General features: G+C 40.0%; 1 protein-coding gene across 3 annotated transcripts in view; it reads right to left on the bottom strand.

Moving 5' to 3' along the window:
- Window positions 1–3,431: 3,431 nt before the first annotated feature.
- fbxo38 (F-box protein 38) overlaps window positions 3,432–21,531 on the bottom strand; it is a 150,066-nt gene continuing 131,966 nt past the window's right edge. For all 3 annotated transcript variants that reach the window (XM_047354624.1, XM_047354623.1, XM_047354625.1), the window contains 4 exons: window positions 20,834–20,979; window positions 10,124–10,227; window positions 5,339–5,452; window positions 3,432–4,900 (listed from right to left, as the gene is read on the bottom strand). In XM_047354624.1, the coding sequence (XP_047210580.1) occupies window positions 4,722–4,900; window positions 5,339–5,452; window positions 10,124–10,227; window positions 20,834–20,979 (543 nt within the window). In that variant the 3' untranslated portion in view covers window positions 3,432–4,721. The remainder of the gene's footprint in view (window positions 4,901–5,338; window positions 5,453–10,123; window positions 10,228–20,833; window positions 20,980–21,531) is intronic.

The following is a 21,531-nucleotide window of genomic DNA, read 5'->3' on the forward strand; positions in this document are numbered from 1 at the left end:
AGGTGAAAAAGTGACACTTTTGTCACCCTCTTGTAGGAGCATTTCAGAGATGCCATTCAAATACAGGTCCTTCTCAAAATATTAGCATATTGTGATAAAGTTATTTTCCATAATGTCATGATGAAAATTTAACATTCATATATTTTAGATTCATTGCACACTAACTGAAATATTCAGGTCTTTTATTGTCTTAATACGGATGATTTTGGCATACAGTTCATGAAAACCCCAAATTCCTATCTCACAAAATTAGCATATCATTAAAAGGCTCTCTAAACGAGCTATGAACCTAATCATCTGAATCAACGAGTTAACTCTAAACACCTGCAAAAGATTCCTGAGGCCTTTAAAACTCCCAGCCTGGTTCATCACTCAAAACCCCAATCATGGGTAAGACTGCCGACCTGACTGCTGTCCAGAAGGCCACTATTGACACCCTCAAGCAAGAGGGTAAGACACAGAAAGAAATTTCTGAACGAATAGGCTGTTCCCAGAGTGCTGTATCAAGGCACCTCAGTGGGAAGTCTGTGGGAAGGAAAAAGTGTGGCAGAAAACGCTGCACAACGAGAAGAGGTGACCAGACCCTGAGGAAGATTGTGGAGAAGGGCCGATTCCAGACCTTGGGGGACCTGCGGAAGCAGTGGACTGAGTCTGGAGTAGAAACATCCAGAGCCACCGTGCACAGGCGTGTGCAGGAAATGGGCTACAGGTGCCGCATTCCCCAGGTCAAGCCACTTTTGAACCAGAAACAGCGGCAGAAGCGCCTGAGCTGGGCTACAGAGAAGCAGCACTGGACTGTTGCTCAGTGGTCCAAAGTACTTTGTTCGGATGAAAGCAAATTCTGCATGTCATTCGGAAATCAAGGTGCCAGAGTCTGGAGGAAGACTGGGGAGAAGGAAATGCCAGAAGTCCAGTGTCAAGTACCCACAGTCAGTGATGGTCTGGGGTGCCGTGTCAGCTGCTGGTGTTGGTCCACTGTGTTTTATCAAGGGCAGGGTCAATGCAGCTAGCTATCAGGAGATTTTGGAGCACTTCATGCTTCCATCTGCTGAAAAGCTTTATGGAGATGAAGATTTCATTTTTCAGCACGACCTGGCACCTGCTCACAGTGCCAAAACCACTGGTAAATGGTTTACTGACCATGGTATCACTGTGCTCAATTGGCCTGCCAACTCTCCTGACCTGAACCCCATAGAGAATCTGTGGGATATTGTGAAGAGAAAGTTGAGACTCAAGACCCAACACTCTGGATGAGCTAAAGGCCGCTATCGAAGCATCCTGGGCCTCCATAAGACCTCAGCAGTGCCACAGACTGATTGCCTCCATGCCACGCCGCATTGAAGCAGTCATTTCTGCCAAAGGATTCCCGACCAAGTATTGAGTGCATAACTGTACATGATTATTTGAAGGTTGACGTTTTTTGTATTAAAAACACTTTTCTTTTATTGGTCGGATGAAATATGCTAATTTTGTGAGATAGGAATTTTGGGTTTTTATGAGCTGTATGCCAAAATCATCCGTATTAAGACAATAAAAGACCTGAAATATTTCAGTTAGTGTGCAATGAATCTAAAATATATGAATGTTAAATTTTCATCATTACATTATGAAAAATAATGAACTTTATCACAATATGCTAATATTTTGAGAAGGACCTGTATAAGGAAGCCACTAATCTGCCCATCCCCCACTCCACTGTCCAGCTGGCTGGCTGAGAAGGCAAAATGAGCCCTGCAACACGCTGAGGAGAAATAGCATGAAAATGTATTTTGAGTGTAATCACACTTCAATCACAGCTTAGTCAGCAAAATGTACCTTAAAGGACTGAAACAGGTGGTTTTCACATCATCTTTCTGAAATCAATGTAAAACCGTGCAATATCAGTTGACCTAAAATGTTGGGCAAAAAGAATGAAAAAAATATGTTAAATTGTTTAATATGTAATTTTAACTTCTTTTAATATTTTATAGTAATTTCATAATTTTCAAGTTGGACCGTAAATTTGAGAAAATTTGGTCAAAAAATGCCAAATTTTAATGTTTTTTTAATCACCACTGATGCCTGTATTTTATTTTGAAATTACCTCCAAATTGCTCATTTGTTATGTTTTAGCGCCACCTAGGTGTAGTACCACATCTTGCAACTTCCAACTTATAATTTGGAAGAAACAATGGATAGAATGTAAACTGGAATCCGTTTTTGGTCCTATAGCGCCATCTACAGGTTTTCCAATTGTTCCAAATTACACTTGGAAGTTCACCCCCCAAGTCCCATTCATTCAATGGAATTCCGGGTTTGCAAATTGCATTGAAAATGGAATCAGGGTTTCACCCATTGTCTATGTGAATCCCATAAGCCTAACCCTATGCCATTCTCACCAAACCAATCTTGGAATTTACCCTAAGGAATACTAACTCTAATTTCAACCAATTTACTTATGGCAACCTCACCCCAATCCCAAATCCAAGTGTTATGGTAATCCTGACCCTAACTTTAAGACCCGCCCTATTCTGGGAACCCGCCCTCATTTTCTTTAACAGCTCACACCCTCACCCATTAGGGAAAAGCGCAAATGGCAGGACAATTTTAGCAACTCCCATTGCTGGGAATGCACTTAACCATGCCCACTTAAGTGACCCCGCCCCCATTTACCTTAAATTGCCCGTAGGACGCTAAGGTGTGGGCAGAACATGTTTGCCAGTTCTCATCTTAGGAGGACCCAAATCAATACCTTTCAACTGCCCAACTCCCATAGGAATGGATATAAATGCAATAACCTTCTTTCTCATGGTTTCTATATACCCAGAATGCTTGGGAGTTACACCGTTTTTGGATATTTTCACCACTTATAATACTTTTTAACCCCCTAAAACCATATATTGGCACGTTTGTCTAATCAAGGGGTTTCCATTGACATATGTATTTCCACCATATAAAAGATTCGAACCAAAAACAAACTAACATTTTCCATAATGCTCCTGACCTCAAGGAAAATAGAATATGTAACCATGAGTGAGAGGGATCCAAGATATATATACGGAATTATCTAGTTGATAATATATATTCAAATAAAACTCAGGCTGGTTGCCTGAAAAAAAGTTTTTTCTTTGTCTTGTTCACAAGGTCTTCATACTTTATGAAATTCTTAAGAGGTTTACTAATCACTTTTTAACTTATCTTTTTTCTTATCCTTGCAGTTTGCAATTATGCCATATGGTGCAATGTTTTTATAAAGAAAAGATGGAAGCAATTTACAGTGTGCCTTTAAGAAAAATAATCCAGCAAAGACCTGACACAGAACCTGATTTCACAAAAAAATTCAAACAAGACTGTATGTTTGTGACAGGCCACCTTCAACACAGTGAGGTGAATTTAATTTCTCGTTTGAGTTCTTTGTTGTTTATTATATGTAGACAACACAGGTTCATATCTTGAAATTATGAGTCTCTTTTATTAATAAATGTTTAACAATTTGAGGGTAAAAACAACATCCGTTGAAAAATTAGTCAAGACAAATTCTAAAGATAAACTGAAAAACCTTTAGATATCCAAAACCATGATGTCTGCACAAAAAGACAAAAAAATCAACTTCAAAAGCAGACTAAGAATAAATAAATGAAAGACTTGTTTTCAATAACAGACTGTAGGAAAGAAGAGCAGGGCAACCAACCATTATCCTTAGTTGCATGTATTCTCACATTGGAGGACTAAAACCACTAGAACACATTTTTCCCTAAAATCAGCAGTTTTTTTGTTTTACAGAACTTTTGCCAATCTGTTATTGAATGTACCCCCTTTTTGTTTTTGCTAAGAAAATGATCAGGATCCAAAGAAATGAAGTTTTAACCTACAAATTAATCATGGTGTAAATAAAGCTGTAAGTTTAGCTCTTCAGTTGTCCAACACAAGCTTATCATCTTATAGCATGTCCTGACTGATTTATTCTTTTTTTTTTTTTTTTACATAGGTATACCAATGTCTTATTCCAAAAAGATTCATTGTGTCTGTATACAATATAGTCTTTAGGTTCTTTTATTATTAAACACATAACCTTTTTGACTCTGAGGAAATACCTGACAGGTTTCGATGAAGACTTCCATCCTCATCAGAGGTGCCACTAGATAGTATGTCACATGTCAAAATCAGCTGTTATTCCCTGAGGCTGTGTCATCCCGTCAATATGACAGGCCGACACCGCCCCCTGGTGCTGGCTCATCGCTGGAGGATGTTGTTCTAGGTGTAGGAACTTAAAATCAGTGATAGTGGGCCACTGCAAATAGGAAAACCACATTGTGGATTGGGAAAGGACAAAAATCATCTGTATGGAAAACAACAGACATCAGCAATGGATCATGTAGGCGGTGGAGATTAGAAAACGAGCCCACACAGCTGTGAAACAGGACCAATAGGCCTTCCAGCTTTCTTACACCTGGAACAACGTCCTTCAGCTATTAGCCAACAGCAGTGAACAACAGCTGATTTGGACACGTCACGTACCATCTAGTGACCCTATGATGAAGACAGAAGTCTCTGTCAAAACATTTTAGGTATATCTTCAGAGACAAAAAAGTTGTGTGTCTAATAACAGAAGAACCTAAAAACTAAAGACAATTGGGTGGAGAAAGACACAGGCCTGACCTGTTGCTTTCCAAACATATTACTACATTTGACATTTCCAAACACCTTTAGGTCAAGACCCTTGAGTTGAGAGCTCCCTCTGTCTAGATATAGTCATCATGCACAGGCTCTCCAGGCATATCACAGTGATGAAGGAAGAGAACCACCACTCTTTGGAACACCCCTTTCTTGCTCTGTCTGCACTCTGAGATCTCCTCACCAATGGTTTCCATGCAGATGTCAGCAGACAGCTGCCCTTTACGCCGTGGAGCATAGATGGTGGCTAACAGAACAGAAAAAAACATTTACAGGGGCTTTTATACATGTTGAAACAGTTCCTTTGCAGACAGCTCTACCTAGTGGTAAAACTGACAAGCTCTAAGGAATACTGCTCAATTACATTTTTACATGTCTCTTGAAAAGCTGGTGATTCTGTCTATTTTTGTTCCATAAATCCTCTGCCTTTCATTGATACAACCTTTATACAAATAATTTTGAGATCAGGTGTTTTAAAGAACATCTTTTTAAACCAGTTCATTAGTTTGAGTAGGACCATTTTCCAACTTTTTGCCATGTGCTGCAGGCCTGAAATTTAGCAATGAAGATGAGGAAAAAATGCATACTTTGGTTCATTGTAAAAAAACTGGGTTGTGTACTTTAAGCGAGCTATTACATGACATGAATAAATGTTGGTCTATCTATATGTACTGACTACACTTACTGCTTTCATCATCCTCAAAATCACAGCGGGCATAGCTGTTGGGGTCAGCTGCTATCAGAGTCCTTAGCCAGGGAAAATCTGTTATCATGCAGTAGGGAGCTCCATCAACAACTCCTGAAAAATATTACAGAAGATGGATGACAGGAAATAAAAAGGAGGTTTACTACTGAAACAAGGTTTCTTAAAGTTCTCAAATGTGTCCATAAATAAAAGAGATTTCCCAAAAATGAGCAAAATGGAGAATATATAATTAAAGAAATTCTGAAATGACATTAATGTTCTATGACAGAAAAATACAAATAAATCTAAAGGACTAAATCCTCTTAACAGATAAAAATCAGTTCAACCTGAAAAAAGAGAATTATAAGGTAAGTACATTCAAGTGAGGAAAGTCCATTTACGTCGCCATGGTAACTCGAAACGCCAATAATAGTAATAGCACACCTCCCGAGACCGAGCCGGACGTTTTGATATATATATTGTGGGGGTGCGCGCTACGGAGACGGAATAATAAAAATAAACTAGAAAATTTCGGAAGAAATTTAGACGGGGCCTGCCTCTTGGTGCGTGCTTCTTGGACCGGAGCTTGCTATTTTTATTAAAAATCATTGTCTATGCTATTATCAGCTTAAAATATTACTAGTAACTTTGGAAGTCTGAGGCTTTTAGTTTGACATTTTCAGTAAGCTTTATTGTAAAGGCCAACATGGTCCTATTTTCAACACTGGGTGAGCTCCAAAAGTAGTGTGAAGCCCAGTTCTGCAATGATCTATTGTTTAAAATGGAAAGGCTTTTATTTTGTTGACCATGTTTTGTCTTATTTTGAAAATCAAGCATAGTTGTCCTTTCAGGTCTGGGTTAGTTCCACTAGTTATATAGAACCTGCTTGGTATTCTAAAATCATTGTGTATGCTATTATCAGCTTAAAAAAATCAATAATAATTATGGAAGGTTGAGGCTTTTATTTTGAAAGTTTTAGTGCTCTTCTAAAACCATTGTGTATGCTATTATCAGCTTTCAAAAATCATTAGTAACCATGGAAGGTTGATGAAAGAAATTGCCCTTTAGGGTTAATCACTGTTGTGTGGATGTTGGAACAGCAGTACATGCTGTTTAAGTTCCCCACACAACATAGCCACCATGTACTTGCCTCCTATGAAGATAGTCAAAGGGTTAGGGGTAAGGTCAGGTTTAAGACATAGAAATGAATGAAAATCAATGGAAGTCAATGCAAAGTCCTCACAAAGATAGTAATCCATGGATGTGTGTGTGGGTGTGTGTCTGAGTGTGAGACACAGAGAGGCAGAAAGAAAGACAGAATCACATCCAGACATGTACAGTAGGAGATACACAGAGCTATAAATAGAACAGTGAGGAATGAATCAGCCAATCAGCAAAGTGTAACTTGACACCTGCTGTTTCTCACTCATGCAGCACCTCACTCTGTGTCTGCCCCTGGCCTGGCTTTATAACATGGAGGCGCATGCTCCCGAACTACTGGCCATAACTCGGAAACCATAGGGGCTATCGACGTCATTCTTGGACCGTTTTTATCAGAACGGACAGGGGAACATTAATATCAATCCTTTATTTTTGAAAATATAATAATAAAGACACAACAGTAGGTGAAAAGAGAGGAAAAATGGAGAAAAAGACCAAAATGCCTGAACATGCTCCTGAACAAAGTCTAATATCTCGGAAACCGTACATTGTATTTGAAAATTTTTTGAACTGTGGTCGACAGCCATCCCTTGTCCCCAATCATGGAGATTTTCATAGCTCTATGTCATTCACAGTTTAAAATAAGATGATGGAAAGAAATGATGTCACTCATGGATTACTGGTCAAACTCATTGAAATACATAGGAGAAGGCCTACAGAATTCTACTGACTCTTGGCGATCGAGGGGGGTTTGACAGAAAACCGTGAGACCTAGAACAATTTTAAAGATATTGTGTGAAAGCAGAGGCCCAGCCCTACAAACTGGCCGAAAATTGTGACTTTAGAGTGAAATTTGTGGCCGTGAGGGCGAGTTAAAAATAATTTTTCCTGAAAAAATCCTCACTTTCTACACTCTAGTAACTGCCATCTCCACAGTAGGAGTGGGATTTTCTCGCAAAGTTTGTGTCGCTTGGAGTCTAATTTTAGAGAAACTGTGGTTTTTCGTTAATTACGTCGCCATGGTAACTCGAAAGGCCAATAAAAGTAATAGGACACCTCCTGGAATCGAGCCAGATGTTTTGATATATATATATTGTGGGGGTGCGCGCTACGGTTCAGGCCGCAATAACCTGGACGGAAGAATAATAATAAAGAGTCCAGTTTAGAGGTGAATAACAATAGGTGCCTGCCATGCATTGCATTGCAGCTGTCTGCGCTGTGTATTAGGACATACAGTTTATTTACAATTTAAGACATAAATAAAAAACTGTAAAAATTTAATTAACATTTCGCTAAGCTAAGTTACTGTTGCTTTGACTGGCAAGCATTGCTGCCCACATTTGTGATGGATTTCTCTGTGATTTCTGTGAAAGACATTCCGAAGGAAATCGTTTCAAATTTCTGGTGCAATGTCTCGGAAATATTGGAGAGAACTGGACAGAAAGGACTGCAATATGCATATGAAAAATATATTCACAAAGCGGTCCACCACCTTCCTGTACTCAGCTTCTTGTCCATCTCTGATCCATCCCACAACTGCAGAATCATCCGAGTATTTCTGCAGATGACAGGAGTCTGTCTTGTACTGGAAGTCTGAGGTGTACAGAGTGAAAAGGAATGGTGAGAGCACAGACCCCTGTGGTGCTCCTGTGCTGCTGACTACCTGGTTAGACTCACAACCCTTCAGTCTCATAAACTGTGGACCGTTTGTCAGGTAGTCGTAGTGTTAAATGCACTGGAGAAATCAAAGAACATGATCCTCACAGTGCTGCTGGCTTTGTCCAGATGACAGTGGGTTTGTTGAAGCAGGTGCATGATGGCATCTTCAACTCCAACTCCACAGCGATAAGCAAACTGAAGGGGTCCTGATGGTTTACTGTTTGCTTACTCAGGTGGGCCAACAGGAGTCTCTCTAGGACCTTCATGATGTGGGATGTCAGGGCAACAGGTCTATAGTCATTGAGGACTGATGGGTGAGTTTTCTTTGGTACCGGAACAAGACAGGAGGTCTTCCACAACCGGAACCTTCTTCTGGGCCAGGCTATGGTTCAAGAGGTGCTGCAGAATCCCACAGAGCTGCTCTGCACAGGCCTTCAGGACTCTAGGGCTGACATGATCTGGACCTGCAGCCTTATTCCGATTCAGTCTCTCCAGTTGCATCTTCACTTGACTTCTTGAGACACACAGGTGGAAGGGGGAAGCAAAGGAAGCATCAGCATCTTCTGATATGGTTGAAGGCAAACATGTAGAAGCAGAAGGGTCTAGGGCTGAGGTGGAAGATAAAAAATGTGAGGTGTTACTGGACAGCTGTGGGTCCTGTGGGTCAAAGGAAGGTGGAATGTCTGTTTGGCTGTGAGCAGGAGAGGAGGATGCGAAGCTTGTTTCTGAACTGAACCTATTGAAGAATGTGTTCAGTTCATTGGCTCTGTCCAGACCTCCAACGGTCTGATCATCCTTCTGCTTGAAGCCTGTGATCTTCTTCATCCATGTCCACACATCTCTGATATTGTTTTGCTGAAGCTTGCTCTCCAGCTTCTTCTTGTACCCCTGCTTGCTGTCTCTTATCTTGACTTTAAGTTGCTTCTGTATACTCCTCAATAATTCTCTGTCTCCCTCTCTGAAGGCTCTTTTTTTCTTGTTAAGCAGGTCCTTCAGGTCACTGGTGATCCAAGGTTTGTTGTTGGGGAAGCATCTCACGGTTCTGGTGGGGATGATGTTATCCACACAGAAGTTTATATAGTTGGTTACACACTCAGTCATGGCATTGATGTCCTCTCCATGTGGCTGGCACAGTGCGTCCCAGTCTGTAGTCTCAAAGCCATGTCTCAGTAAAACACATAATACTGCATGCCCTGTACTCTGGCTGGGTCCTTTGTAGGGCTTGGAGTTCATCCAACTTGTTTCCCAACGATCTCACATTGCCATCATAATCGACGGAAGAGATGGTTTGAACTTCCTCCTCTCTCTTCTCTTAGCTCCTGCTCTGCATCCACGGCGTCTCCTTTTCAACTCATCAGGGATTTGGGGTTGTAGTTGAAGTATTATTTGAGCTTTTGAGATATTAATCAGTTGCTCCCAGTTGTAAGAAAAAACCCCGTTGCCATGGCAATGCATCATCACAAATGTCCAAAAAGAGAAAGTATTAAGAAAAATCCTCCAAGCTGCACAGCATCCGACACCAGAGTGGACAGTCATCCAAAAAAAATCAACTGTATCCACCACAAGAGGAATAGTTCCCAAAAAAGAATAAATCAGAATCAAAAGTAACAGAGCTACTCCAACCTGCAGCCACCTTGAGCGGCGCAATTCTAGAATGTGCACAACTTCTTATAGCACGACTTAGCCACACCACGCCTTGAGAATTCACGTACAGAGCAAACATATTAAGGGAAATGGAAGTCACTCAATGAATATTTTGAGTCTTTACCAACTCAGTTTATATAGTGTTGTAAAAAAAATATTTGCCCCCTTACAGGTCAGATTCAGTTTTTTCACTTTTTGTCACACTTGTTTCAGATTTGGGGTTTGATTCCCAGCCCAACAATGTGCTGCATACGAGCCTATAATGCAGATTAACACCCATAACATATGAGCGATGTAGATGTGAAATTATCATTAAATTACCTTCCAGTGTGTAGATGGCCCGACCCCATGGGTATTTAGGATGCTTCTTCGTATCATCTTCTTTTCTTGTGGTTTCTGGGAAAAACTCATACTTGATCAACTCTCTGAGAAAGACACATAAAAACACAGCTAATATTTAAGTCAGTGATCCAGTTTAATTTCAAATTTAGCCTAATATCTAAAAGTGAACGATATAAAATGTAAGATTATATACATCTCACAGTCACAGACTAGAACTAATTACATTACTGTGGCTACCTCAGTAATACAAGAACGGAAGTCAAGAACAGTTGTTCCACCTAGAATCTTTGTAAATTCCTCAAAATAAGAGAGATCTTTTATTACCAACAAAAACAAAAAACTTAAATCATGATTGGATCCAATTAAAATAAAGGATTTATTTGCCTGGGGAAAAATATTCTGCTTTTCAGTTCACAAGATTGTTATGGTGGAAAAATCTGTGGTTCTTGTTTTTCACCCAATTTAATCTTTTTAGTATTGCTGTGCTTTGGCCTAGTTAATATAATTGCATTTCTATATAAGTTTCATCTAGAGATGCATCAACCAGGTTTTATCTGGTCAATACAGATATACGTTTTTCTCTTGGTTCTGACCTGTAGGATGCACCTTGGATATAACTGATGGTGGTGACATTTGTTTAAATTATTTTTTATTCACAATGGCCTTGTCTGTGCTGAGGTAAAATAAAGGAATTAAATGAATGCATTTATTAATTCAGAAGTATATAATTTCTCAAAAAGGTCTTAAAGATTTCAGGGTTCAACGAAAGTTAATTTATTATTGTTTATACCTGAGGTACTGTTATTGCCTTTTCATCTTATAGTTGATGAATGTGCCAGCCCAACAGGTTTCCAGGCTTTTTGGTATAAAATGGTTGTTTTACATGCAATGAGTTGGATACTGACTTAGAGGCAAAGTTAATTATATTGTGATCTGAGCAAAAAAATTTTGTGGTGCACTCGTGATATTAGACATTTCAGACACTTTTATTTCTATTTCAAGATTTTTTAATTTCTTGCGAGTCCTTTTTGTTTTATAACTTGTGAAACTGATCTGACCTTTTAGGTAGGCCTAAAATGCTTCCCTTCTACTACCAGATGAGGTTTCCTGAGTGTTCACTTCAAAGACTATCTATAAATATAATGAACACTTAATATAAAAGATATTTCTGTTCAAAAATCTAGGTGGCAGCCTCTGCAATTTCAATTCTTCATATTCCAAAACGTCTGACACTGATCCAACTCTCAGTTTTAGTCCGTGAGGCAGACACCCTGTCTACTTTTAAGGCTAGGCTTAAAAGTTTCTTTTTTGATAAAGCTTATAGTTAGAATGGTTTAGGTTATCCTGAGCTATCTTTGTAGTTATGCGGCTATAGGCTTAGGCTGCTGGAGGACAAAATGACCAGTTTCACTCTCTGCTACATTCTCATACTACTCTCCAGTTTTGCATTATTTTCTGTTTTTTCAGCTTTTAACTTTATGTTCTCTCTCTTTTCTCTTCCTAGAAGCTACACCTGGCCTGACTCTGTATCTACCTGTGACACCTTCCTGGATCCTTTATACCCTAACCCTTCTACTGATGACACACTTGGCCCTGTCTTTCAGTGTTTAACCCTATTTTTCTCCTAGACATAGCTACTGTTAGGAATAACCTTTATTAATATGACTCATAGCTGTTTTTCCCATTTATACTATAGTGAAATAAAATACAAGTTCTAATGTTTCCCTTTTGTTACAATAGGATATTGTACAAGGATACATGGCCCAAGGATTGTCATAAATGACCTGAAGCTGAGGCACTGGGTTTGATAGTGGAGCAGCCGGTATAACTGGTTTGATTAGAAAGCAACAGCACACTTAGATTAAGTATGGACACCCACTACTACACAATCTAACAGATAGACACCACAATGGTGACACATAGTTTACTGATAATCACTGAGGGAGTGCACATCTATTGCATTGGAGTGCCAGATATAAAAACTATATGTGACCTTCTATCGAGGCTCTTCGTCATCCTTACACAGACGGCGACGGTCCGAGACGGGAGCCTTAGCGCTGATCTCTGTAAACATTCCTCTGCTTTAATTTAGATTAAAAGAGCTAAAAGTTAGAAACTGGTTGAGAGTCGTTCCTTTAAGAGTCTTTAGATAGAGTGTGTGATCGATTCATGGGGACCAAGGACCAGAGGAGCTCCGAGGCGTCTGACCGCCAACAGGGTGCGGTAGCTCGGACACTACTGACCGAGCTTTTACTTTGACTAACTGTGTGCCCTTTCTCATACTCTAAACTTGAAAACTGGCTCAGTTTATCTGTTTTTTCTTCCTAAAAGAAACCACTATAGGAGCTACATCCAATGACATTTACTTTTCCTTCCCATACAAAGTACTCCTGAATCAGTGCTTCTGTGTTCTTTTTCCTCTCCACTGTCGCTACATGCATGCTCAGTATGAGGGATTGCTTCAAAGTCAACACCAGTGACTGTCCACTGTCGCTACATGCTCATCCAGGAGGAGTGACTGCTACAAGTCACTGACTTGATGCAATCTGCTGGGTGTCCTTAGATAGAAAAAATGTTTAACCAATTTGAATAAACAACTGAATCTGACTGCACTGTTCGATAGTTAGGATTAATTGGAAAAAATGCTCAAAAAAATAAAGGAGACGCTCAAATAACACATACTAGATCTGAATGAATAAAATATTCTTATTGAATACTTTGTTCTGTACAAAGTTGAATGTGCTGACAACAAAATCACACAAAAATCATCAATGTATTGACCAATGGAGGCCTGGATTTGGAGTCACACACAAAAGTAAAGTGGAAAAACACTACAGGCTGATCCAACTTTGATGTAGTGTCCTTAAAACAAGTCAAAATGAGGACGGATAGTCGAACCTCGGATTCAGGAAGAGCAGTGTGGTTTCCTTCCTGGCGTGTGAAAGGTGGGTAACTTTAAAATGGGCTAAGTTAATTCAGTCGAATCACAGATTTCAAGTCAGGTACATTGTCAAAATAAGGTGAGATCTTTCCATGTAATCCATGCAACATTTATTAACTGCTCACAGTTAAATCCATAAAAATTACAATAAGTATTAAATGAAATTAGTAAAATTTCATTATCAAGTTAAAAGATGTATGATTGAAATATGGTTAAGAACTGATAATTAAAGTAAAAAACATTAAGGTTTAAAATTCTCAATCAGCTACATATGAAAGATATAATGTTGATCAGTTGTGATGTATGAATAAAAAGAATGATGTGATGGTTTTAAAACTGTGTTTTAAAGTAAATGCAGAAAGTTGAGAATGAAATATGTAATATTGTGTAAAGTTTAAGACTGAGCAGATTAGGGAGAGAACTGTAGGAGTGACAAGAGCCAGCTGCTTACTGACAGCGAATCTTTTGAAGACCAGCGCAAGGAAGGGAGGATGAGTCTACAGCCAGCTGCGTGGCTATTACCAAGGCCGAAAAACAGAACCAGAAAGTCACAATGACCATGATTAAGTATTGAGCAATAACGTATTGGGCAAAAGTATGTTGTGCAATAACTGAGAAGCCTAACAAAGGGCTGACCAGTGACAGCATCTGCACTATAAAAGGAATGCCAAAAAAGGGAAATGCAGTTGTTTCCTCGCAGAAGACCAGCGAACAAGATCGGACGTACAAAAGAAGCTCAGATGGAAAAGGACCAGAGACAGCCCAGCTGATCGACTGCATTAAAAAGAGGATCAACCCGTGTGCCCTGGAAGGACTGTGCCTCAAGATTAAGAATCTGATTTCATCTAAAGCCTTTTTATCCAGACAACAGAAGTGAACTTGATTGGTGAACAGCTGATTGCTCTAAATATCGGGCTTCTGGAAGTCCTGAATCAACCTCATTTATGTCACAGGGGTTTCTTTCAACTCTTCAACCTCTGGAAGCTACTGTTTTCTGAGACATATAACAACAAAGTTCCTGTTTAACCATCAAAACCTGGAGCATCAGTGTCTGTCCGCTAGAGGAAGAAAACTGAAGAATAAGTCGTATTTCCTTCAAGAAATCACTCGTTGTTACCAGAAGAGACATCTTCATCAGGTGCATGGATGAGCCTCCATCTTCAAAGCCTCTCCAAACTCACTAGTTTCAACATCAGGAATTCATTTCTATTATTGAAATTATTTTGTGTTGCCAAATTTAAGCTGTTACTGACCCCTGCATAAGCGTTACTAATTAAAGAAAGCATATAAACTTCTAGTTAAATCGTGGACATTCAGTTATTCGAGTCACCTTATTTTTGGTTTTCCATTGGTGGTAAAAAGTCTTGTTGCCTGGTTCTAAGATATTTTAGGAGGTTTTTATAGGTTACCTTAGCCAAGTTTGTTAAAACAGCGCCTTTGGGGCTCGTGCCAAGCCACTAAAATTAACCTAGCCCATATACCAAGAGCCAGTTGTAATATTAGGGAATGAGCAGCCGTGAACAAAAGTGACTGTTGAAATGTGAATGACTGCTGTGGGCTACTCAGTCATCCGGACCTCCAGTTGAGGAAGGGCAAGACTTTTGTATGAAGGCTGTTAGAGGCTAGGCGAGTCACTTCTCGACACCAGCTTAAACAGAACTTTCAGTAAACCTGCTTAGTAAGATCTTTCAGGTTTGGGGAAGGCCGGACCCGTTGGATGGAGAGTTGGATTGAGCAATCTCCTTAGACATAGGGAAGTAGGAGGGAAGGGTTAGCTCATCGGACAACGAAAAGACACACTGCTCAAAAAAATAAAAGGAACACTTAAACAACACAATATAACTCCAAGTAAATCAAACTTCTGTGAAATCAAACTGTCCACTTAGGAAGCAACACTGATTGACAATCAATTTCACATGCTGTTGTGCAAACGGAATAGACAACAGGGGGAACTCTTTGGCGATTAGCAAGACACACTCAATAAAGGAGCGGTTCTGCAGGTGGGGACCACAGACCACTTCTCAGTACCTATGCTTTGTGGCTGATGTTTTGGTCACTTTTGAATGTTGGTGGTGCTTTCACACTCGTGGTAGCATGAGATGGACTCTACAACCCACACAAGTGGCTCAGGTAGTGCAGCTCATCCAGGATGGCACATCAATGCGAGCTGTGGCAAGGTTTGCTGTATCCGTCAGCATAGTGTCCAGAGCCTGGAGGCACTACCAGGAAACAGACCAGTACACCAGGAGAAGTGGAGGAGGCCGTAGGAGGGCAACAACCCAGCAGCAGGACCGTTACCTCCGCCTTTGTGCAAGGAGGAACAGGAGGAGCACTGCCACAGCCCTGCAAAATGACCTCCAGCAGGTCACAAATGTGCATGTGTCTGCACAAACGGTTAGAAACCAACTCCATGAGGATGGTATGAGGGCCCGACGTTCACAAATGGAGGTTGTGCTCACAGCCCAACACCGTGCAGGACGCTAGGCATTTGCAAGAGAACAACAGAATTGGCAAATTTGCCACTGGTGCCCTGTGTTCTTCACAGATGAAATTAGGTTCACACTGAGCATGTGACAGACGTGACAGAGTCTGGAGACACCGTGGAGAGTGATCTGCTGCCTACGACATCCTTCAGCATGACCAGTTTGGCAGTGGGTCAGTAATGGTGTGGGGTGGCATTTCTTTGTGCTCACCAGAGGTAGCCTGACTGCCATTAGGTACCGAGAAGAGATCCTCAGACCCCTTGTGAGACCATATGCTGGTGCGGTTGGCCCTGGGCTCCTCCTAATGCGGGACAATGCTAGACCTCATGTGGCAGGAGTGTGTCAGCAATTCCTGCAAGATGAAGATATTGAAGCTATGGACTGGCCCACCCGTTCCCCAGACCTGAATCCGATTGAGCACATCTGGGACATCCATCCACCAACGTCACATTGCACCAGAGACTGTCAAGGAGTTGGCGGATGCTTTAGTCCAGGTCTGGGAGGAGATCCCTCAGGAGACCATCTGCCGTCTCATCAGGAGCATACACAGGTGTTGTAGGGAGGTCATACAGGCACGTGGTGGCCACACACAATACTGAGCCTCATTTTGACTTGTTTTAAGGACACTACATCAAGGTTGGATCAGCCTGTAGTGTTTTTCCACTTTACTTTTGTGTGTGACTCCAAATCCAGGCCTCCATTGGTCAATACATTTGATTTCCATTGATGATTTTTGTGTGATTTTGTTGTCAGCACATTCAACTTTGTACAGAACAAAGTATTCAATAAGAATATTTCATTCATTCAGATCTAGTATGTGTTATTTGAGCGTCCCCTTTATTTTTTTTAGGATTTTTTCCAATTAATCCTAACTATCGAACAGTGCAGTCAGATTCAGTTGTTTATTCAAATTGGTTAAACATTTTTTCTATCTAAGGAAACCCAGCAGATTGCATCAAGTCAGTGACTTGTAGCAGTCACTCCTCCTGGATGAGCATGTAGCGACAGTGGACAGTCACTGGCGTTGACTTTGCAGCAATCCCTCATACTGAGCATGCATGTAGCGACAGTGAGGGGGGAAAAACTCCATTTTAACAGGAAGAAACCTCCAGCAGAACCAGGCTCTGTGTGAGCGACATCTGCCACAACCAACTGGGGGTTTGAGAGAACAGAGTGGAGAAGGAAAAAGAACACAGAAGCACTGAATCAGGTTATACTTTCTATGGGAAGGAAAAGTAAATGTTAATGGATGTAGCTCCTATTGTGGTTTCATCTAGGAAGAAAAAACAGATAAACTCTGTGCCAGTTTTCAAGTTTAGAGTATGAGAGAGAGCACACACAGTTAGTCACAGTAAAAGCTCACTCAGTAGCTATGTCTAAGAGAAAAATAGGGTTAAACACTGAAAGACAGGGCCAAGTGTGTCATCAGTAGAAGGTGAGCATAATGGTTCCAGGAAGGTGTCACAGGTAGATACAGAGTCAGGCCAGGTGTAGCTTCTAGGAAGAGAAAAGAGAGAGAACATGAAGTTAAAAGATGAAATAACAGCAAATAATGCAAAACTGGAGAGTAGTATGAGAATGTAGCAGAGAGAGTGAAAGTGGCCATTTTGACCTCCAGTAGCCTAAGCCTATAGCCGCATAGCTACAGAAATAGCTCAGGATAACCTAAGCCACTCTAACTATAAGCTTTATCAAAAAGGCAAGTTGCATCCCATTTTATTCAATGGAGAAGGAGATCAACAGGTACCAACTGCCACCTAACTGTCATCGTGGAGCTACAGAGATGAAGCCAGGAGATGGAGAATGGTAGCCAAAGCCAGCCTGTCTCTATCTCATTCTGTCTTTCTGTCTGTCTTCTCTATGTCTGTGCCTCTCTCCCTCTCAATCTTTCTGCCTCCTCTATATGTCTTTTTGTGTTGCTGTCTTTATATCTCTTTTTATGTTGGTCATCGACTTTTCAAACTTGTCAGTGTCCATTGCTGAAACATGTCATGCCCTTAATCTTCGCCCATAAATGCAGACTTCTTTCAAAAAGTATTTTCAAGCATTTCCATTTGTCAAAAATGTCCTGAACCAGACTGTGTAATAAAATATCTTTATGTCTCCAAATGTGATTTATCATTTCAACAAGTTTTAACACTGACTTCACCTTCTTAAGCAACCTTTTTGTTTATGTGTATGCATCTTTCCTGCTAGCAGTTCTTTCTTGCTTTACTCACATTTCTACAAATTTTATTACATCTGAATAATTGTTTTGAACAAGGCGTTTTGAGGTAACTACCGCTTGTTAAGCCGTTTTTAAATCGCAGTCTTTCTATTTAAGCAGATCAGCTTAAAGTTTTAGTTTTCAGATTTTTCTGCTAATTCATTACATTTCAGCAAATTGTCTGCAGTTTAGCTTCTTTCACTCAGTTTTCAGTGAGAAAATTCAGCTTAGAGCATTCACACTGCATTTTCGCAGGAACGTTTTCTAGTTTAATGGTGTTGTTCATACCACCTTTGCTTGTTACAGGTGGGTCTTTTCATAAGAATTGACAAATTTCTACATTTTAGTGACAAATCTCCATAGGGGGGTTGAGCATGTACATTTCATTCCTTGTGCTGTCTTGTAGAATGAATGAAAATAGATCAAACTGAAACACGACTGATTTATGTTGAAAGATACATATAAGTTCATGCTACAGTGATATAGTATCATTAAAGTAGGGCATTTAAATAGAAGCATGCAGTGGTGATTTCCTCACCTCAAACAATTTATTGAAACAAAAACTGTGGTGGGTATACCACAACAAAAATGTCAATATCTCAGTATCGTGTCATCATTCCTTTGAGCATCAATTACAGCTTGACAAATGTGGCTCTCAGATCTTTGAGGTTATGGGGTACATAGTTATGAGCTTCTAGACTTCAACTGAGTTGATCCCAATGGTTTTCTATGGGATTCAGGTCTGGAGAAAGTGCAGACCACTCCATTTGAGGTAGCCCAGTCTACAGCAGTCGTTCCCTAATGATGCGACCTTGATGAGCTGGACCGTGAACATGAAACTAGGCCTGTGTTGTTTATGCAGGGCCACACTGACTGGATTAATGATGTTATTCAGGTAGTATGGACTTATCACTGTACCATTCACAAAGTGTAGGGTATTTCTGTATTGACTAGACACAGCTGCCCACACTGTAACCCCACCACCAAAGGCTCGTCTGGTAATAAAAATTGGCTGATGCATAGCGCTCTCCTTGATGTCACCAATACCATTTCTACTCAAAGTGAATCTACTTTCATCAGAGAACAGCCCTAAATTCTACTAGTCCCTCATCTGGCATAAATGTTCCCTGGCCCATGGAAGATGATAATGCCTGTGCCTGGTGGTGTGTTCACGAATTTCTACTTTTTTGTCTTTCTGGGACTCTTCCAGAATCTGTATCTCTGCTGCAACATGCTGATGACTCTCTGTGACAGTAAGCTCAGTGGCCACTTCCATTTGAGAACATCCTAGGTGAAGCCCCGCAATGGCGTGGTACTGTTAATCAGTTGTTAGGGGTTCTCTTGGTCTTGTAAGGATTTATGATTATTGATTATAAATATTTATCAGAAATTATAATTAAAAATCATAATTTAAAAGAAATCAATTCTAACCAAACATCACTTCGAATAAAGATCAGAGAAACACTCTGGTGGTGTCATTATTGGCCTCACAGCACTTAATAATTACGATTAATTAATTGTCATTAATAACTGATAATTATTAACCAAAATCACACCAACTGTCACTGTGTTATCAACCGGTTTACCGAATGGTGGAATTCTGATCTTATCTTGACAGATAATAACTCATACACAATTACGTACGCTTTCTCTTTATCTGGGTGAACATTTATTAAAACAATACTCCCCCTTACAATCAAACTATTCAGGTCCAACAACGTTCACCTAACTAAGCAAGCACTATTCTACAAAAAGGCGCACACTAATAATCAAAAATAAGGAGGTGTTGGAGGGTTTGATGGAGATCAAATCAGCAGTTTATGGACAAATGAGAATAACACTACAATTTGGATTAACTTGGGAAAATGATCAGAAACCACTATGTAGTAAACCTTTATCCATGTGTGCGTCTCGACAGCGTCTATCCGCTGGTAGAACGGTAGAGCCACGACCCTTAGCAGATAGCACCTAATAGCCCCAAATCTCAAACAAAGGGTTTGAAAACTCTGAGGCAGTAGCTCAGTGGAAAAACCCCAAGAGCAATAAAATGATGGAACGAACAATGGAGTGACCATGAGGTCCAGACTGCAGTCTGTTTCAAATTAAAAACTTCCAAAGTTCAGCTTTAACTCCTGGCTGATTGGCAATCAGCAGGACAAACGCATCCAACTTGAGGACAACTGTTTGTTGCGTTCAAGTTGGATGCGTGTCCTTGGAACAAACCCTCTGTGGGTTTTACTTGTGGTTGCGTTACGTCTCAGCTCTTCGATCAGATACGATTCTTCTGATATTCCTGCATCAGATTTCCTGCTTTCAAGCTCTTCTGGGAATGGCCAGTTTGGAGGAAAAGTAAACCCGCCTGCGAGCATCTTTTCTCGAGAGATTGCCCCCTAACGTCGTAAGCTACGACTTGGAAACGGTGGCTAATAGTTTGTTTTCTCTGCTTTTTATAAGCTCCGATGACATCAGAGCTCCGACACACTCACTGCTGCTGCGCATGTCGAGCTGTGTAGCCCAGTCTTCCATCTGACCAAAATGGTGGGTGTGACCCCCAACAGTCTCATGATGTCAAAATGTGAACAGCATGATGAGGAGGACTGTTTAAATACCAATTCTTAAATACCAATTCTGACTGAACCAGGAAATGTATTGGTCGATTCATTGATCAAACAGCTGTTGTGAATTTAGCCATTAAGCTCCTTGTAAGAGAACAGAAACCTGTGCAAAAAGTGAAACATTGAACAGTTGGACATGTGCATTCAAAAGCTTAGATAAGGTCACTTTAAATTAACCTGTAAAGGTTATAGTGCATTTTAGGTTCATCCTGAAATTTCACCCGAAAGCCGAATATCCCTAACTTTTTGTAAGTTAGTCAAACAAGATGTTTGACTAATTCTGAAAGAAGCACATATTTGTGTGAAAATCTTTAAATACTAACTTAACGTATGTTTTCAGTGTTGGATTCAGCTAAGAATTTTTTTTTAACCTAAACTCAGTATACTGTATATTTGTTATGCAATCCTCAATTTGAATCAAAGAAGTTATTATAAAATTCTTACTGGCAGATATTAGCTATGGTGTCCATCCAACTGCGAATGCGGACTTTGTTGCGTATATTTGGCGGGTTGCTGAATTCATGCACAACAGCAATATGATAGGGATATGGCCCCTGGAAAAGCTGCCGCTCCAGTGCTATCGAGTCAATCTGAGAAGAGGACAGAGAAAAGCAGAGCAACCACAGTAACTATTTTCTGTACACATTATTCACAAATGTTTTATACGATTGTTCTTTGAAACTTAACTGGTATTTATCAGCCATTTTTTGACTGCAACTGGGCTATGTATAAGTACTAAAATAGGTCTAATTATACTTCATGCACACAGAAGCTTACTCTATTTATCTATTTAAATGTTTTAATTGAACTAAATATTTCTCCATTTGTAAAACCAAACATATAGTTCATAACATTAAATATAGATAATATTGTAATGTAGCTTGAATTGAAACAGCATAGTTCTTTTGAAATCTGATTTACAATTATTACAATTAACTAAAAGTTTTATTTTGCAAGAACTACTAACAACTCAATAAAAGTAAACTTAACTCAAAATATTTAATTGATTTATTAATTCAAACAAGCCTAATCCTTTATAGAATTGGCTGCAGTTACAAGTTTGAGTTCTCTTCACTCCCATTTGGAATACATTTGACAGATTCATCATTGGGTCAAAAATAATACAAAAATAAACTTCAAAA

The sequence above is a fragment of the Girardinichthys multiradiatus genome, chromosome 23, assembly GCF_021462225.1.
Source record: "Girardinichthys multiradiatus isolate DD_20200921_A chromosome 23, DD_fGirMul_XY1, whole genome shotgun sequence".
Lineage (NCBI taxonomy): Eukaryota > Metazoa > Chordata > Actinopteri > Cyprinodontiformes > Goodeidae > Girardinichthys > Girardinichthys multiradiatus.